Below are 17,427 nucleotides of genomic sequence, written 5' to 3'. Positions count from 1 at the left end.
CTGCTAATGCAGGGAACACGGGTTCAAGCCCTGGCCTGGGAAGATCCCATATGCTGCGGAGCAACTAAGCCCGTGAGCCACAACTACTGAGCCCGCGTGCCACAACTACTGAAGCCCACGTGCCTAGCGCCCATGCTCCGCAACAAGAGAAGCCACTGCAATGAGAAGCCACACTCCACAACGAAGAGTAGCTCCCGCTCGCTGCAACTAGAGAAAGCTCACGTGCAGCAATGAAAACCCAACGCAGCCAAAAATAAATAAATTTACAAAAAAAAAAAGAATGTAAAACAAAACATGAATATTAACAAATTGCTATCATGGCCAAAAAGATCTCAACAAGCAGCTCAGGTGAAGAAGTCTACTCCTTTTCTGACGCGCTGCTAAGTGACAGCGGCATTCATGGCACCATGTCTGCACCAAAGGAAGGCAGCACTTTCTATCAGCCTGGAAAAGGTATCAGATCCCAGTGAGAGTGGAACAACGGGTTCTCTCTGAGTAATACGATTACAGATTTTATTTTCTTCTGTTTACTTATTTGGTTTTTGTAAATTTTTTGTATTAAACAAGAGATGTTAGTTTTATGGTCAAAAATTCCACAGAAGTTATTTTTAAAACGAATGTCATTCAAATAGGTATCTAAAAATGCAGCAATTAACATTCTAACACCTTTTCCACAGATTAAAAAAATGTTTTAATCAGAAGCTCACTCAGTCAAACCTGTAACTTCTTTTTATTATTACTGTTACTCCACGGTGCCCCTCAAAACAACAAAGGCGCCCAGCACTGCGAGTGGTGCAGAGCACGTGACTGCCCACGGAATCGTTTACAGACAAACTTGAACTCCCAGGCTGGACGCCAAGCCTGATTTCCAATTATACTTGGGAGCAGGATTCAACTTTAATTTTAGTCTTTCATTCTGGTGGAGTGACAGACGGTGGAAATCAGACTGTAGAAGTATCATCCGCACGAGGTGTTTTCCAGCCCCCAACACTCCCCTCCTCGCAATTTCAAACTTACGACATAATCGCAGAAGAGAATGAGAGCTCCTCTTCGTACTATTTCTCTATTGCACATTCCCAGTTTGGAAGCCACATCAGAATCCTCGTCCTCTCCAGACATCTGGGGACTAAGTGACTTCGTGCTGGACAGACTGCGTCTTCTAGAAGGAGCAACAGAAGCTCTGACAGCGTTTCTGAGATGACAGCAGCTTATTTTCAAAACACTGAAGATGACTGTCGTTTAATCCCAGTTCTAAAGCAGACAGTTACTTTAAATACTGCCACATCAGCATGATGTGTAAGATCTACTCTTAGTGGTCTCTTTCTGAGCTATGATAAAGCACATATGGAAAACTAAAATAAACAGAGGATCTAACAGGCAGAAAATTTAAATGCTTGACTGAAAAGCAAAATCCACCACAAAGTTGCACATTCAATCAGCGCTCTTATCTCACTGGCTATGTCTGATGGCAGAGCTATCGCTTTTGAAATTCCTGGTTTTAGCTTGCTATGAAAGCTGTCAAGTGACAGAAGAAAACCTTTGCATTTCCATACTTTACTCTTCAATTACCAATGAAAAGTTACAACCCTAAGCATGCCCACAGTGTCTATGCTATTATGGAAACCCTGTTTAAAAGCATTTCTGCAAAATTAATTCCCCACTAGTGAAGGTTATTTCACTTCATCTTTATTTCTTCTCACCTTGTCTTTTTTCTTTCTAAGGAGATGAGAATTGCAAACTTTGGGACTCTCAGTACTGGCCACAACTCTTAAAACACAGTAGCTGCCATGCTCACAAACAGCCCTCTGACTTGAGGGTAAGACAATTCCCTCGCCTCGGCGGCCAAGAGCCTAAAAGTCTCTGCTAAGGCTTAGTGGAGACGAAGATGACACCAGGACTAGAATATTCTGAAATGTGTCAACTCTTCCTGTTAACACCTCAGGATTTAGAAGAGAATTGTTTAAAAACTTCTATCACGACAGAACATGGATCAGTGGTTACCGAGGGAGGGGCAGGGGGAGGGGGTGGCTGCACAAGGGACAGGAGGGAATTCTCTGAAGCGATGACACTGGTCTAACTCTTGATTGTGGTGGTGGTGACCTGACTATATCGGGTACAAAAGAGTACATTCTACTGTACTGTAAATTATATGTCAATTAAAAACTAACAAACAAAAAACCTTTCCTTTCTCAGTCAGCCCTCCTGCCAGCCCCAACATGACTTACATTCAAGCTGTAATTCTGTGTTTTGCAATAGTATAGCTATAGGGGGAAAAAGCCTCTGAAAGAGGAGGGGAGAATTTGCAGTTCAAACATTAGCAGTGGACACAAAGAAGGTCCAACGTCAACCCAAATTTAGTCCTAGTTTGTAGGAGGGCAAGCCCCCAAGACCTCAGGACAGACACTGCCAGCTACTGATAGCAAATGAACTTCCCAAATAAAAGAGGACTGCGTATGCAGGACCCTAACCGTCCACCAAAAGGTAGGACAGGTAGAAAGCAAATCATAAGACTATGATGACTTAATCCCCAAAATAAGAAGCAGACAAAAGCAGACCCCACTGTGGCAACCATGGGTACTTCCAAGAAGTGTGGCCTGGGAGCCCGTGCTCATCTGAGAGCCAGCACTGAGCTGCATACAGAACCTCTGTAACAACTGATAGAGCAGTTCTATATCTGCTGAGTACACAGATAGAAAATAAGGACTTGTACTTTTGTGTTCCAAACTTCTAGTAATTCATTTTTATTATCTTTTGGAAATAGAGACACTCATCATTAAAACCAGACAAGGACACCACAAAAAAAGAAAATCACAGGGCAATATCCTTGACGAACATAGATGCAAAAACCCTCAACAAGATATTAGCAAACTGAATTCAACAGTACATTAAAAGGATCATATACCATGATAAGTGGGATTTATTCCATGGATGCAAGGATATTTCAGCATCCATAAGTCAACTGATAAGATACATCATGTTAACAAAATGAAGAATAAAAAATATATGATCATCTCAATGGATGCAGAAGCATTTGACAAACGTCAACATCTATTTATGATAAAAACTCTCAATAAAATGGGTACAGAGAGAACGTACCTCAACATAATAAGGCCATATATGACAAGCCCACAGCTAACATCATACTCAATGGTGAAGAGCTAAAAGCTCTTCCTTTAAGATCAGGAACAAGACAAGGATCCCTACTCTCGCCACTTTTATTCAACATAGTACTGGAAGTTCTAGCCGAAGCAATTAGGCAAGAAAAAGAAATAAAAGGCATTCAAGTCAGAAAGAAGTATAATTTTCACTACTTACAGATGACATGATACTATACATAGAAAACCCTAAGGAGTCCACTAAAAACCTGTTAGAAGTAATCAATGAATTCAGTAAAATTGCAAGATACAAAATCAATATACAGAAATCTGTTGTATTTCTATACACAAATAACAAACTATCAGAAAGAGAAATTAAGGAAATAATCCCATTTACAATTGCATCAAAATAATAAAATACCTAGTAATAAATTTAACCAAGGAGGTGAAAGAACTATACACCGAAAGACACTGATGAAAGAAGCTAAAGAAGACAAAAATAAATGGAAAGATATTCCATGCTCATGGATTAGAAGAATTAATATTGTTAAAATGTTCATACCACACAAAGCAATCTACAGATTCAATGCAATCCCCATCCAAATTCCAATGGCATTTTTCACAGAACTTGAACAAAAAATTCTAAAATTTGCATGGAACCACAAAAGACTCCAAACAGCCAAAAGCAATCTTGAGAAAGAAGAACAAAACTGGAGGTATCACGCTCCCTGATTTCAAACTACACTACAAAGCCACAGTAATCAAAGCAGTACAGTGTTGATGTAAAACCAGACACACAGATCAATGGAACAGAAAATAGAGAGCCCAGAAATAAACCCACACTTATATGACAGTTTCAGCTATAATAGGTGAAAATAATCAAGTTGGGGGATCATGCATGCACACGTCTGTTAAGGTGTGATAGTGGGCAAGTTATTTAACTTCTCTGGGAAAGAAGTTTCCTTGTCTATAATATAGATGCATTTCGAGAGATTTTAATAACTTATCATAGTGGAAAGCCCACAGAACAATATCTGGCACATAATGCTATATAAGTGCTAGTGATCTATATATAAAAGGTCTTTACCAATACATTATTATTATTTCTATTATCAGGGTAATTAAATCACTAACTCATGTTAGTGCTGGGAACACAATGAGGGCCCTTGTGGGAATTATGATCTAGAGGGAGAGATATTAACCAAATTATCACACAAATAAATGTCAAATTACAGTCTCAACACATGCCACAAAAAAGAGACAAAGGTTGGGGTAAGAGCAGATAGTGAGACTTCACCAATCAAAGAGAAGTCAGGAAGGCTTCCCTGAGGAAATAATGACTGAGCTGAGAACCCAGAATCAGTGAGTTTCCCATATCTGCTAATATATGGAGAGAAATCAGGAAAATGTAAGTTGAACTATAAAAAGCTGGCAAAAAAATATATCAATATCATAAAGCCAATGTCTGTCCCTTAGATCGCATCTGCTCTTGCCAACTCTAGGATAACGCTCTCTTCTGTAAGGGGTCATCCATGCCATTCGTTCTCTCATCTAGAAACTCTCTCATGTCCTCATTTCCCACGTCTCTATTTCCCTCCAGAGCGAACCTCCTCCTAACCGTTGTGTAGAGCTGCTCTCTAAATGTCCCTCTTCCGTCATCTTTTTTCCTTAACTTTTATTCTGAAAACTTTCAAGCTGATATAAAAGCTCAAATAATAATTCAATTAACAGCGACATACTCTTCACCTAGATTCAACTACTAATAAGTCACCACCTTTGCACTCAGGCACGCACGCCACACACATGCACATGCTCCACACATACACACATACCCTACATACACTCGACACTCACGTACACTGTACACACATGCAATTTGGGGGGCTGTACCATTTGAGAGTAATCTGCAGGTCAAGAGACTGCACCCTTAAATATCTCAGCAAGTGTGTCCCCTAAGTACTACTCATAACCAAAAGCAACAGGTTATGTAGAGCTCACATTCAAATGTAGCTTGTTGACCCAATAATGTCTTTCTAGTGGTTTCATCCCCCAGATCCAGAATGTAATCAAGGATCATAAAACTGTACCTGTTTGTCATGCACTCTTACGTCTTTTCATCCAAGCAAACAGTTCTGTATCTTCCATGACACTGACTGACACTGCTGGAGAGCCCACGTGAGTCTTCTGTGGAGGGCCCTCCATTCATCACACTGGGGTCTGCCCTCCCATTTCCTCTTGAACCCACTCCAGGTCGGCCTCTGCCCTCACCGCCCACCGTATGTACAAAGGCAGAGGAAGAGGAGGAGGAGAAGGCGGAGAGTGGGGGAGAAGCTAAGAAACACTGGCTGAGGGATCCATTTGGGCGGTGGATGCCTTCTCACTTACCGTCCACCCACCCAACATCTGTTAGTATTATCAGCTAACTCAAGTCCTGCCCTTGGTGTCCAGGGAGGCTACTGGGAAGGCTGCAATAACACAAGAGCCCAGGACCCTAATTCCTACGGTGCCCAGCCATCTGGTCCGACAGTGGGCTGGAGCACAGGCTTGGTCCTTGGAACAAGCCCCCTAGGTGCTCTGAGGCAAAATCCTCCAGGACCCAGGGCCTCATTGCTCAGAGCGTACTCCATGGATCAGAGCACTGGTACCCCCAGGAGCCTGGCAGAAATGCAGAGTCCCAGGCCCCATCTGCTGAATCAGAATCTGATTTGAACAAGCTCCCCAGTTGATTTATATGCACAGTGAAGAAGCTCTGAAGTAGAAGACACCGATTTTCTGTTTCCGACTCTTAGAATCCTTAAGTCATCATGACAGGCTTAAACCGTTCTCTAAGCATGTCAAATGTTTTCACTGCTCTGTCCTCCCCAACTAACTGTAAGCACTTGGAGGGCAAGAAGCGGCGATTATTTTTCCTTTGCATATCCCACAACATATAGCACAGGGCAGAGGTGTAATACTCCTGCTCACGTTGGCTTTTCCACCTGAAAGCACTGGACCAGCCAACGCGGGACCCATGGCCTCACTTGGCTGTCTTTCTATGCTGAGCAGAGAGGAGCTGACCTCAACCCTGCAGCCCCTGCAGTCTCCTATTTCCAGAGCTTTCTCTCCTCGCCATCGGCTCGAGTCTTCCAGAAACACTGCACGGAGGACTCAACTGCGGGGGGAGGGGGGGAATCAAATCTTTTCTTTTCACATATGTACAAATGGCTGAGCAAGAGGGTGCCTAGAAACAGAGACTCAGACCTGACAACTTTTTGCAAAAAGAGGGCCACCCACAATCAGATACTTAACAAGTCTTCTTGAATGATTAAAAAATAAGGTAGTTCCAAGTAGTTTTGAAAGGCTGCTAAATAATTTCTTCATTATCTAAGAATAACCGGAACCACATTTAACTTATAACGAAGTTAAGCCATTGCAACATGTCTGGCTCTGGAACCAATTTAAGGATGAGAACCCAGCAGGAGGGACAAAGCATGACAAAAACGGCCCGTGAGATGGAACAGTGTCAAAGAATTTGTCAAAGAAATCACATGTGAAAAGCAGCGGCTATTCTGAATGCCTGTAGTCAGACCACATTTTCCCTACAATAGTGTGTCCATGAAAGAAAGATTAACATGCAGTGGAATCTTTACAAAACCTCGTGAAAATGGAGCCAGAGCTTAAGCTGCTCTGAGCCTCGGCACACGAGCCCAGGCTGGCCTCCCGGGGAGCAGAGCGCACGTACTTGGGGGTCTGCTGCACCTCTGCCCACCAGCGGTAGTCGGTGTGGCTGACGAGCAGCAGGATCTGACACCAGAGCAGCACGAGGGCCGGGTGGGTAGGGACCATGGAGCGCACCCACGCGTTCAAGCTCTCCAGGCCATAGAAGCTGCCGTCCGCACCGTCTGTCAAGAGTCTCGAGGCAGCTGCGGTGATTCTCCGGAATGTCCCTAGAAACAAACCAAAAATAAAACCGATTACGGGGAAACACATCACGGTCCAACACTTCACAACCACGTGAAGCTTTTACACAAGAAAGATACACACAGGGCTCTTTCCTACATTAACACGTTCACAGCCTTTGGCACTTAGAAAATTCCAGCTTGACATTCTGCTTCCTTAATGGAGCAGCCAAGGAAGCCAGTGCTCCCACTGTCCCGTCCTCCCCACTGAGTGACCAGGCTCTCCAGGGGCTCCAAGCCAGGAGCCTCAGTGGTGCTGACCGTGGACGCAGCTCCACCGAGAAGGCAGCAGCCACCATGCAGCCCATCAGGTCACAGTACCCAGGACAGCCCAAGCCACAGCCGCGCGGGTGGGAACGGCAGGTCCCGGAGAGCCGAGGGCCAAGTGGCCTCTGCACCCAGCACGGGGTGACCACCCAGGGCAAGGCGGCCACGCAGGCAGGCACCCACACTCAGACCCGCACATCAGCAGCAGACCCAGCCAGGCTCTGCCCCGGTTTCCCACAGCATCCTCCTTAGGGCCGGGAAAACTCTCCCCTAGGAGAGAGTGAATTCACGACTTCATTCTATCCCACCTCTGGAACGACACGAAGCCAGCTCCACACGCCTGTCTCTCCACCCCGCCCCGGATGCACCCAGACTGGCCCTCACCCCAGGGACACGGGGACACATGCATACTGTGAAGTGCAGCCTGGGATGCAGCAGGACTGGACATGACAGGAGGTGGCCAGGGGCTCCCTGTCCCCCCAGCTGAGGACTCCTGGCATCACTGCTGGTGAGTCAAAAGCTTATTTCTGCTCTAAATTTCAACACATCCAAACACAAAAGGGCCCTACATCAGGCAGAAACAAACAGACCACAGACTTCTTCTCACTCCTCATGACTGGTTACACCTACGCCCTGAGACAAGGGGAGAGCTGACAAAAGCTAGCCAAACAGAAACATCCGACGAGAAGTTTTCCAGCGTTCGCCTCCTCTCTGGCCACGCTGGCTGGGTTCTCTCCAGTTGCTGCCGTGCCAGCATTGCCCACCTCAGGCCCACCCAGCCCTGGCCTGTTCCCTCTCATGCCTCCGTCACTGAGTGGGCTCCCTGTGGGTCATGGACACGAGCGAAGAGCCAGGTGCTGCCCCAAAGGAACCCTGGAGCCAGGCCAAGGCACGCGGGGAATGGCAGACCACGGATGTGGGGTTTTACTGAACAGGGAGCAGGAAACCATGGTCAGAGCTGAGATCCAGTGATGGAGTGTCGAGGTGGGCTTTGAAATGAGACTGTGGCTCTGCCATGCCTGCTCAGTGACCCTGGCCGTACGTCCCCTGCGGCCTTAGTTTCCTCACTTGTAAAATGGAATTCAGAGCACCAGCCGCTCACAGGGCTGCAGTAAGGATCAAATCATAAAACCCAAGTGAAGGGCTCAGTACAGCGCTGGACAGAGCCAACGACCAGCAAGCGGCTGCTGCTGCCAGAAGGACATCAGGGAAGTGCCCGGCCTTGGGGGGCAGCGTCCCGACAGCAGGAGGAAGCCGCTGGCGGGACAGGACAGGAAGTTAGGGGTCCACCGGGGGGCGACAATGACGCTGGGGTTTGAGCGTCTCTAATGACAAATGCCAAACAAGTCAACAAGAAGAGGAAGCTGGGGAAGAGCAGCTGTGCCAGGTGACAAGTCCAACCTTAAGTGTAAGTCTGAGGTGCTGGCAGGACACCAAGCATGTGTCTAGAGGGAGGATGGAAACGAGAGACCAAGGCAGCCATGATGGTGGAGTGACAGGACCTAAGGAGGCAGTTACCAGTCATCTCTGCAATAACCGAGGCAGGTCACAAAGGAGGCAGTCCCATGGAGGGTGAGGAGGAGGGCGGGAGGGCGGGAGACAGGGAGACAGAGAGACAGAGGGCGGGAGGGGAGAACAGAGAGAGACCAACAACACTCAATGGATGAAAGACAGCCCCTTCAACAAATGGTGCTGGGAAAACTGGGTCTTCACATGCAAAAGAATGAAACTAGACCCCTAGCTTACACCACTCACAAACATTAACTTGAAATGGATTAAGGACTTGAATGTAAGACCTGAAACCATAAAGAAGAAAACATAGGTATTAAGCTCCCTGACATTGGTCTTGGCAATAATTTTTTGGATATGACACCAAAAGCAAAGGCAACAACAACAACAAAAAAATAAGTGGGATTACATGAAACTAAAAAGCTTCTGCAGAGCAAAGGAAACCATCAACAAAATGAAAAGGCAACCTACAGAATGGGAGAAAACTTTGCAACCCATACATCTGATAAGGGGTTAATTTCCAAAATATATAAGGAACACATAAATTAATAACAAAAATAAATCCAATTAAAAAGTGGGCAAAGTGGGATTTCCCTGGCGGTCCAGTGGTTAAGACGTCGCCTTCCAATGCAGGGGGTGTGGGTTCAATCCCTGGTCAGGGAGCGAAGATCCCATATGCTTCATGGCCAAAAAACCAAAACATAAAACAGAAGCAATACTGCAACAAATTCAATAAAGACTTTAAAAATGGTCCCCATCAGAGGACCAGTGTGGTGGGGCAGGGGGACGGGGAGCTTGGAGGGTGGGGGACCAGGCCTGGGAGCCTAGCAGGCTTTCCGGGCCCGAGTGGGCGGGGCGAAGCCCTCCGCTCCTTCTGCTCCTCAGGTCCTGGAGTGCTCTCCCGCCTGCCTCCCTTCTACGCCCCCAAGACCAGCGCAGCCCGGAGGGGAACTCTGAGGGCGTAGGCCCCCGCCTGAGAGCCGGGCAGACTTCCCCAGCCAACTGGACAGGGGAAACGCTGGGCGCGCTCCCCTCACCCCCCGATCTGAGCCCCCAAGGGTCCCTCCAGGTGTGGGAACTCCTCGCCCCTCTCAGCCACCCCTCAGGGGTTCCGGTCCTGTCTAGCCTCCACTTTTCTTCCCCCCTCAGTCCCCCCACGTCCTACCAGTTTGCTTGGGGGTTCCTCCCATCTCCTTGGGCCTTGAGGTCCCCCACCAGCATCCAGCAGGTGCCCTAGTTGTGGGGAGACGTTGTAGGGAGACGCAAACTCTGTGTCTTCTCACACCACCATCTTGACTCCGCCCTCTCGAGAAGCTCGGGATTTTATTTTTAGTAATTTTCCAACAGTACATAATCTGCTTACTATGCCTCCTGTTCACTATGTCTCTCCCCCTAGAAGCAATGGCAGCCGGGCCTGGAGAGGAGACCATGTACACCTCAGCCTCCAGGGGCCTGCCCCCCGGGGTCCCCGCTCAGGACCCCGAACCCAAGGAGGCGCTGGGTCTGGGCCAACTGTCATCGGAGCTGCTTGTGATGGTGTTGAGCCATGTGCCCCAACATATTCTGCTCGGGCACTGCCGCCAGGTGTGCCGGCACTGGCACGACCTGGTGGACTGCCAGGCCCTGTGGCTGAGAATCCTGGCCCAAGGCCACGCCACCCTGTCACCCATCCTCCACACCTACCTGCCCCCGCCGACGACCCCAGGCCCTGTATCCTGGGCCACTTCTGCGAGGGCACACCCATAGGACGCAACCTCCTCCCGAACCCCAATGGCGAAGGCTTCCTGAAATGGACGGTGCCGACTGGAGGAGATGCCTGGGGGGCAGAGGAAAACTGGGAGGTCACTCCCAGGGCCTGTATACAGACCAGCTTCCTGTCTTCCTACAGGTGGTGTCAAAAGAAGCAGGTGTCGGACCTGGAGGAGGAGGGTCTGTGGCCGGAACTCCTGGACGGTGGAAAGACCGAGATTTGTGTCTCTGGCTGGTGGACAGACCAACAGTACACTGACAGTTTATACAGGCTAACTGTCCAACCTCCAACCTCTAGATGCCAACCAGGCCGTCCCGCATCATTACTCTCCTTTGCCTTTTCCCATCCAGCAGTGTAGAAAGAGTTTCTCCTTTGAGGCTAGCCATGTGTTCTCCAACCTTAAGAAGGTTGTCCGCTTTGTGTCTTTTGAACACTTGGCCCGGGACATTGATTTCTGGTCTGAGCAGTATGGAGTCTATCTGTCCCACTCCAGTGTGATTGTGCGGGTCCATCTGCCCTAGTCAAGGGCTGCCCTTGCAAAACTACCTGACCGTGCCTTCCAGGAGCTGGGCCCATTGGCAGGGCCATCTCAGTAATCAAGGGCTTGTAGCTCCCAGGCATCCTGGGATCTCATGAATCCAGTCAAAGTTCCTATTGGGCCCTGTCTTCAGGTTCTGGAAGCTACTAGGAGAAAGTTCTTCCATCAAATTTACTGGCTGCTGCTGCTCTAAGGCAGCCCCTGTTCTACTGACTGGAGACGCAGGGGTGAGCACAGGGAAATGCTGGATCGGGAGAGGGCTCCTCCCCCTCCCCCCACGACAGGCCCCTCTGGTTCAGCCGCAGTGCCCTCTGCCCTTGCTTCCTCATGTTTCTGCATCAGAGGCTTTATTGGTCCCATGCAGAAAGCTCTCTCCTCCCATCTGAACAAGAACCTCATCCCTATGGCTGAGAAAATTCCAGCCCCTAACTTTCTGTGGTTTCAAGACTAGGACCAGGACTCAGAGCTGAAAGTTAAACTAGCTCAAAAAATGTTTGGAGACAGAGGGTTCTGCCCACACTGAGAGCAACGAAATGGTCCCCTGAGCCCAATCCTACCCTGAATTGTATGGTGTATAAAATTATTTTGTTATTTTGAAATTCTTTTTTAAACATGGAGAGAATAAGTGAGCACTATATCTGCCAAAAAAAAAAAAAAAAAAAAAAAAAAAACATGGTCCACAGCAAAAAAAGTCTTCAAAAAAATTTTAAAAAGTGGGCAAAGGATCCAAATAGACATTTTTCCAAAGAAGATATTCACATAGCCAAGAGGTACATAAAAAGGTGCTCAACATCCTTAATCATTAGGAAACTCCAGGTCAAGACCACAATGACATATCACTTCACACCTGTTAAAATGGCTATCATCAAAAAGACAAGAAATAACAAGTATTGGTGAGGCTGTAGAAAAAAAGGGAACCCTTGTGCACTATAATAGGAATGTAAATTGGTGCAGACACTGTGGAAAACAGTACAGAGGTTCCTTACAAAATTAACAAGAGAACTACCAAAGGAGGAGTCAAGGTGGAATGGTGGGAAGACGCGGAGTTAGCCTCTCACCACAACTAGGGCGCTTGCCAGCCGCTGGTGGGGGACTCTGACCCCCAAGGAGACAGGAGGAACCCTAGAGTAAACCAGTAGGATGTAGGGGGACCATGGGGGGAGGAGAAGTGGAAGCCAGACAAGATCGGCATCCCTGAGGCTGGGGAGATCAGGAGAGGCAGGTGGGAGGGACTCTCCAGGAAGAGCAGGAGAAGAGTGGAGGGCGATCCCCAGGTCCACTTGGGCCAGGGAGCCTGCTAAGCTTCCAAGCCGCTCCCCCAGCCCCCAAAGCCCCATCCAGGCCGCATGGGTCCTGGGGGCATAGGAGGGAGGCCAGGGAGATCAGGAGTGGCAGGCGGGAGGGGCCATCCAGGAGGAGTGGGAGAGGAGCGGAGGGCGATTGCCCAACCCACTGGGGCCAGGGGGGGCCTGCTGAACTCCCAGGCCAGTCCCCCCTGCAATGCAAAGCCCTCTCCAGGCCGTGTGGGTCCTGGGGGCACAGGAGGGAGTCCAGGGAGATCAGGAGAGACAGGCGGGAGGGGCCCTCTGGGAGGAGCAGGAAAGGAGCAGTGGGCGATTGCCTTGCCCCCTGGGGCCCAGGGAGCCTGCTGAGCTCCCAGGCCAGTCTCCTGTCCCCCAAAGCCCCCTCCAGGTCACATGGGTCCTTGCGGACACAGGAAGGAAGCCGAGGGGAGAACAGGAGAGGCAGGCCCAGGACCAGATGGCTTCACAGGCAAATTCTATCAAACATTTAGAGGAGACCTAACACGAATCCTTCTCAAACTCTTCCAAAAAATTGCAGAGGGAGAAACACTCCCAAATTCATTCTATGAAGCCACCATCACTCTGATACCAAAACCAGAAAAAGATATCACAAAAAAAGAAAATTATAGACCAATATCACTGATGAACATAGATGCAAAAATCCTCAACAAAATACTAGCAAACAGAATCCAACAGCACATTAAAAGTATCATACACCATGATCAAGTGGGATTTACCCCAGAGATGCAAGGATTCTTCAATATATGCAAATAAATCAATGTGATACGCCACATTAACAAATTAAGGAATAAAAACCATATGATTATCTCAATAGATGCAGAAAAAGCCTTTGACAAAATTCAACACCCATTTATGGTAACAACTCTCCAGAAAATGGGCATAGAGGGAACCTACCTCAACATAATAAAGGCCATACATGACAAACCCACAGCAAGCATCATACTCAATGGTGAAAAACTGAAAGCATTTCCACTAGGATCAGGAACAAGACTCTTGCCACTTTTATTCAACATAGTTTTGGAAGTCCTAGACACAGCAATCGGAGAAGAAAAAGAAATAAAAGGAATACAAATTGGAAAAGAAGAAGTAAAACTGTCACTATTTGCTGATGACATGATACTATACATAGAAAATCCTAAAACTGCCACCAGAAAACTACTAGAACTAATCAATGAATTTGGTAAGGTTTCAGGATACAAAATTAATGCACAGAAATCTCTGGCATTCCTATACACCAACAATGAAAAATCAGAAAGAGAAATTAAAGAAACACTCCCACTTACCACTGCAACAAAAAGAATAAAATACCTAGGAATAAACCTGCCTAAGGAGGCGAAAGACTTGTACTCAGAAAACTATAAGACACTGATGAAAGAAATCAAAAATGACATAAACAGATGGCGAAATATACCATGTTCATGGATTGGAAGAATCAATATTGTGAAAACGACTCTACTACCCAAAGCAATCTACAGATTCAATGCAATCCCTATCAAACTACCAAACTACAGAATTAGAACAAAAAATCTTACAATTCGTATGGAAACACAAAAGACCCTAAATAGCCAAAGCAGTCTTGAGAAAGAAAAACAGAGTTGGAGGAATCAGGCTTCCTGAATTCAACCTATACCACAAACCTACAGTAATCAAGACAGCATGGTACTGGCACAAAAACAGAAATATAGATCAATGGTACAGGACAGAATGCCCAGAGATAAACCCACGTATATATGGGCATCTGATTTATGACAAAGGAGGCAAGAACATACAATGGAGAAAAGACAGCCTCTTCCAATAAGTGGTGCTGGGAAAACTGGACAGCTACATGTAAAAGAATGAAATTAGAACACTACCTAACATCATACACAAAAATAAACTCCAAATGGATTAAAGACTTAAATGTAAGACCAGACACTATAAAACTTTTAGAGGAAAACATAGGAAAAACACTCTTTGACATAAACCACAGCAAGATCTTTTCTGACGCACCTTCTAGAGTAACAGAAATAAAAACAAAAATAAACAAATGGGACTTAATTTAACTTAAAAGCTTTTGCACAGCAAAGGAAACCATAAACAAGACAAAAAGACAACCCTCAGAATGGGAGAAAATATTTGCAAATGAAACAACAGACAAGGGATTAATCTCCAAAATATACAAACAGCTCATGGAGCTCAATATCAAAAAAACAATCCAGTTAAAAAACAGGTGGAAGACCTAAATAGACATTTCACCAAGGAAGACATACAGATGGCCAAGAGGCACATGAAAAGATGCTCAACATCACTAATTATTAGAGAAGTGCAAATCAAAACTACAATGAGGTATCACCTCATGCCGGTCAGAACAGCCATTATCAAAAAACCTAGAAACAATAAAAGCTGGAAAGGGTGTAGTGAAAAGGGAACCCTCCTACACTGTTGGTGGGAATGTAAATTGATACAACCACTATGGAAAGCAGTATGGAGGTTCCTTAAAAAACTAAAAATAGAACTACCATATGACCCAGCAATCCCACTACTAGGCATATACCCTGAGAAAACCGTAATTCAAAAAGTGACATGTTCCATAATGTTCACTGCAGCACTATTGACAATAGCCAGGACATGGAAGCAACCTAAGTGTCCACTGACAGATGAATGGATAAAGAAGATGTGGTACATATATTTACAATGGAATATTACTCAGTCATAAAAAGAAACGAAATTGAGTTATTTGCAGTGATGTGGATAGACCTAGAGTCTGTCATGAAGAGTGAAGTAAGTCAGAAAGAAAAACAAATACCGTATGCTAACACATATATACGGAATCTAAAAAAAAAAAAATGGTACTGATGAACCTAGTTGCAGGGCAGGAATAAAGAGGTAGACATAGAGAATAGACTTGATGACATGGGGTAGGAGGGCAAAGCTGGGGCGAAGTGAGAGTATCATTGACATATACACACTACCAAATGTAAAATAGTTGGCTGGTGCGAAGCAGCAGCATAGCATAGGGAGATCAGTTCGGTGCTTTGCGATGACCTAGAGGGGTGGGATAGGGAGGATGGGAGGGAGGATGGGAGGGAGGCTCAAGAGGGAGGGGATATGGGGACATGTGTATGCATATGGCTGATTCGCTTTGTTGTGCAACAGAAACTAACATGGTATTGTGAAGCAATTATACTCCAATAAAGATCTATTAAAAAAAAATAGAACTACCATATGATCCAGCAATCCCACTTATGGGTATATACCTGAAAGAAACAAAATCACTAACTCAAAAACATACCTGCGGGACTTCCCTGGTGGCGCAGTGGTTAAGATCTGCCTGCCAACGCAGGGGACACCAGTTCGATCCCTGGTCCGGGAAGATCCCACATGCTGAACAACTAAGCCCGTGCACCACAACTACTGAGCCTATGCTCTAGAGCCCGTGAGCCACAACTTCTGAGCCCACGTGCCACAACTACTGAAGCCCGTGCTCCACAATAAAAGCCACCGCAATGAGAAGTCCGTGCACTGCAACGAAGAGTAGCCCCCGCTCACCACAACTAGAGAAAGCCCACGTGCAGCAACGAAGACCCAATGCAGCCAAAAATAAATAAGTAAATGTTCCTTAAAAAGAAAAAAAAAAAAAAGATACCTGCGCTCCCATGTTCACTGCAGCATTAATCACAGGAGCCAAGACACGGAAACAACCCAAGTGTCTACTGATGTCAGAAGCCATCCTGGAGCCATTGCACCATGACAAAGTCATGAACAACGGAAGGCGAAACTGCAAGGCAGCGCCGTGCCAGGAAGGTGGACTACAGCTCCGTTGTTATGTTTTATGATAATAAATTTACATACAGGGGCAATTTTGGGGGGATGTTGCTCCACATGTAAGAAAAATTCCTCTAGGACTCCCCCTCCTGAAACTACCATAGAATGGGAAGTACCCACTAAAGCCCCGGGGAAGTGGGTAAAGAATTAAGAGCCTGGAACTAAGGGGATGTTTTTATGAAAAACACCCTCTAGTATGGAGTTATGGCCATGGGCCGGAGTTCCTGATGACATAGGAAATTTATGGTTCTATTATAAAGGAAGATTAATTATAGAAAAGCAAATGACTAGAGAAGAATTGGTTGCCAGGATAGGGAGAAAACACTGTCTCAGTTGAAGGAAACAACGAGAAAGAGCATGCAGGTACATTGTAAATATTTTCATGGAACCATTGTAAAAGGTTGCCCATGCAAGAAGAGAAATAGGAACAAGTAGCTCCAACTTTTACAATTGAAATAATCATATAACTGCTTGGCTTGGTTACTAAGAAACAACCTGTGATTAATGGGAACTTGGGGAAATATTTTAATAGGACATCTAGAAACTAGGGGATATTTAAAAAAAATCTTTATAGAACATTTTGAGGCTTGATTGTGCTAAGATTGTTTGGCCACGTACCTGGTAATGTAATCAACTACAATATATAAACCTGTGATTGTAAACAATAGAAGAAGAATGAAGAATAAAGACATGAGAAAGAGAAACATGCAATGCTGATACTTTAAGTGTAACAGAATTATTTCCTTCGCTGACGCTATCCATCCCTCGGGTATCCCTGGACTTGCTGGAGCTGGACTCCGGCATACTGAAGCATGAGTGGATAAAGAACGTGTGACACACATACACACACAGGAATATTATTTAGCCATAAAAAAGAAGAAAATCCTGTCATTTGCAACAGCATGGATGGACCTTGAGGGCATGGTGCTAAGTGAAATAAGTCAGAGAAAGATGAATACTGTATGATCTCACTTACATGTGGAATCTAAAAAAACCAATCTCATAGATATAGAGATCAGACTGACAGTTGCCAGAGGTGGGGGGTGGTGGCTGGGGAAATGGGTGAAGGTGGTCAAAAGGTACAACCTTCCAGTTACAAGTGTGGAATCAACCACAGAAACCTCAGCTCAAGTTGGACTTGGGACAGGCCTGTAGGGGAAGCTCTCACGTCTACTGAAGAAGGTCTCTCCTTCCGGCTGAA

General features: G+C 46.1%; 2 protein-coding genes across 2 annotated transcripts in view; one reads left to right on the top strand and one right to left on the bottom strand.

The window, feature by feature from the left end:
- The window catches only part of HTT (huntingtin), a gene marked incomplete at its 5' end in the record, with an annotated part of 136,361 nt that overhangs the window by 27,581 nt on the left and 91,353 nt on the right, over nucleotides 1–17,427 (bottom strand). The window contains 2 exons of the mRNA XM_079712430.1: nucleotides 1,018–1,159; nucleotides 6,817–7,021. Of these exons, the coding sequence (XP_079568556.1) occupies nucleotides 1,018–1,159; nucleotides 6,817–7,021 (347 nt within the window). The remainder of the gene's footprint in view (nucleotides 1–1,017; nucleotides 1,160–6,816; nucleotides 7,022–17,427) is intronic.
- On the top strand, nucleotides 10,211–11,080 carry LOC307068985 (F-box only protein 27-like; the record flags this gene model as incomplete). The annotated part of the gene is made up of 3 exons (XM_079727120.1): nucleotides 10,211–10,514; nucleotides 10,556–10,836; nucleotides 10,910–11,080. The coding sequence occupies 3 exons, from the start codon at nucleotides 10,211–10,213 to the stop codon at nucleotides 11,078–11,080; spliced, it is 756 nt and encodes a 251-aa protein (XP_079583246.1).

This window comes from Hyperoodon ampullatus (genome assembly GCF_949752795.1).
Source record: "Hyperoodon ampullatus genome assembly, chromosome: 1".
Classification (NCBI taxonomy): Eukaryota; Metazoa; Chordata; class Mammalia; order Artiodactyla; family Ziphiidae; genus Hyperoodon; species Hyperoodon ampullatus.
Note: the sequence above shows the minus strand (reverse complement) of the source record. Positions and strands in the feature narration are given on the sequence as shown.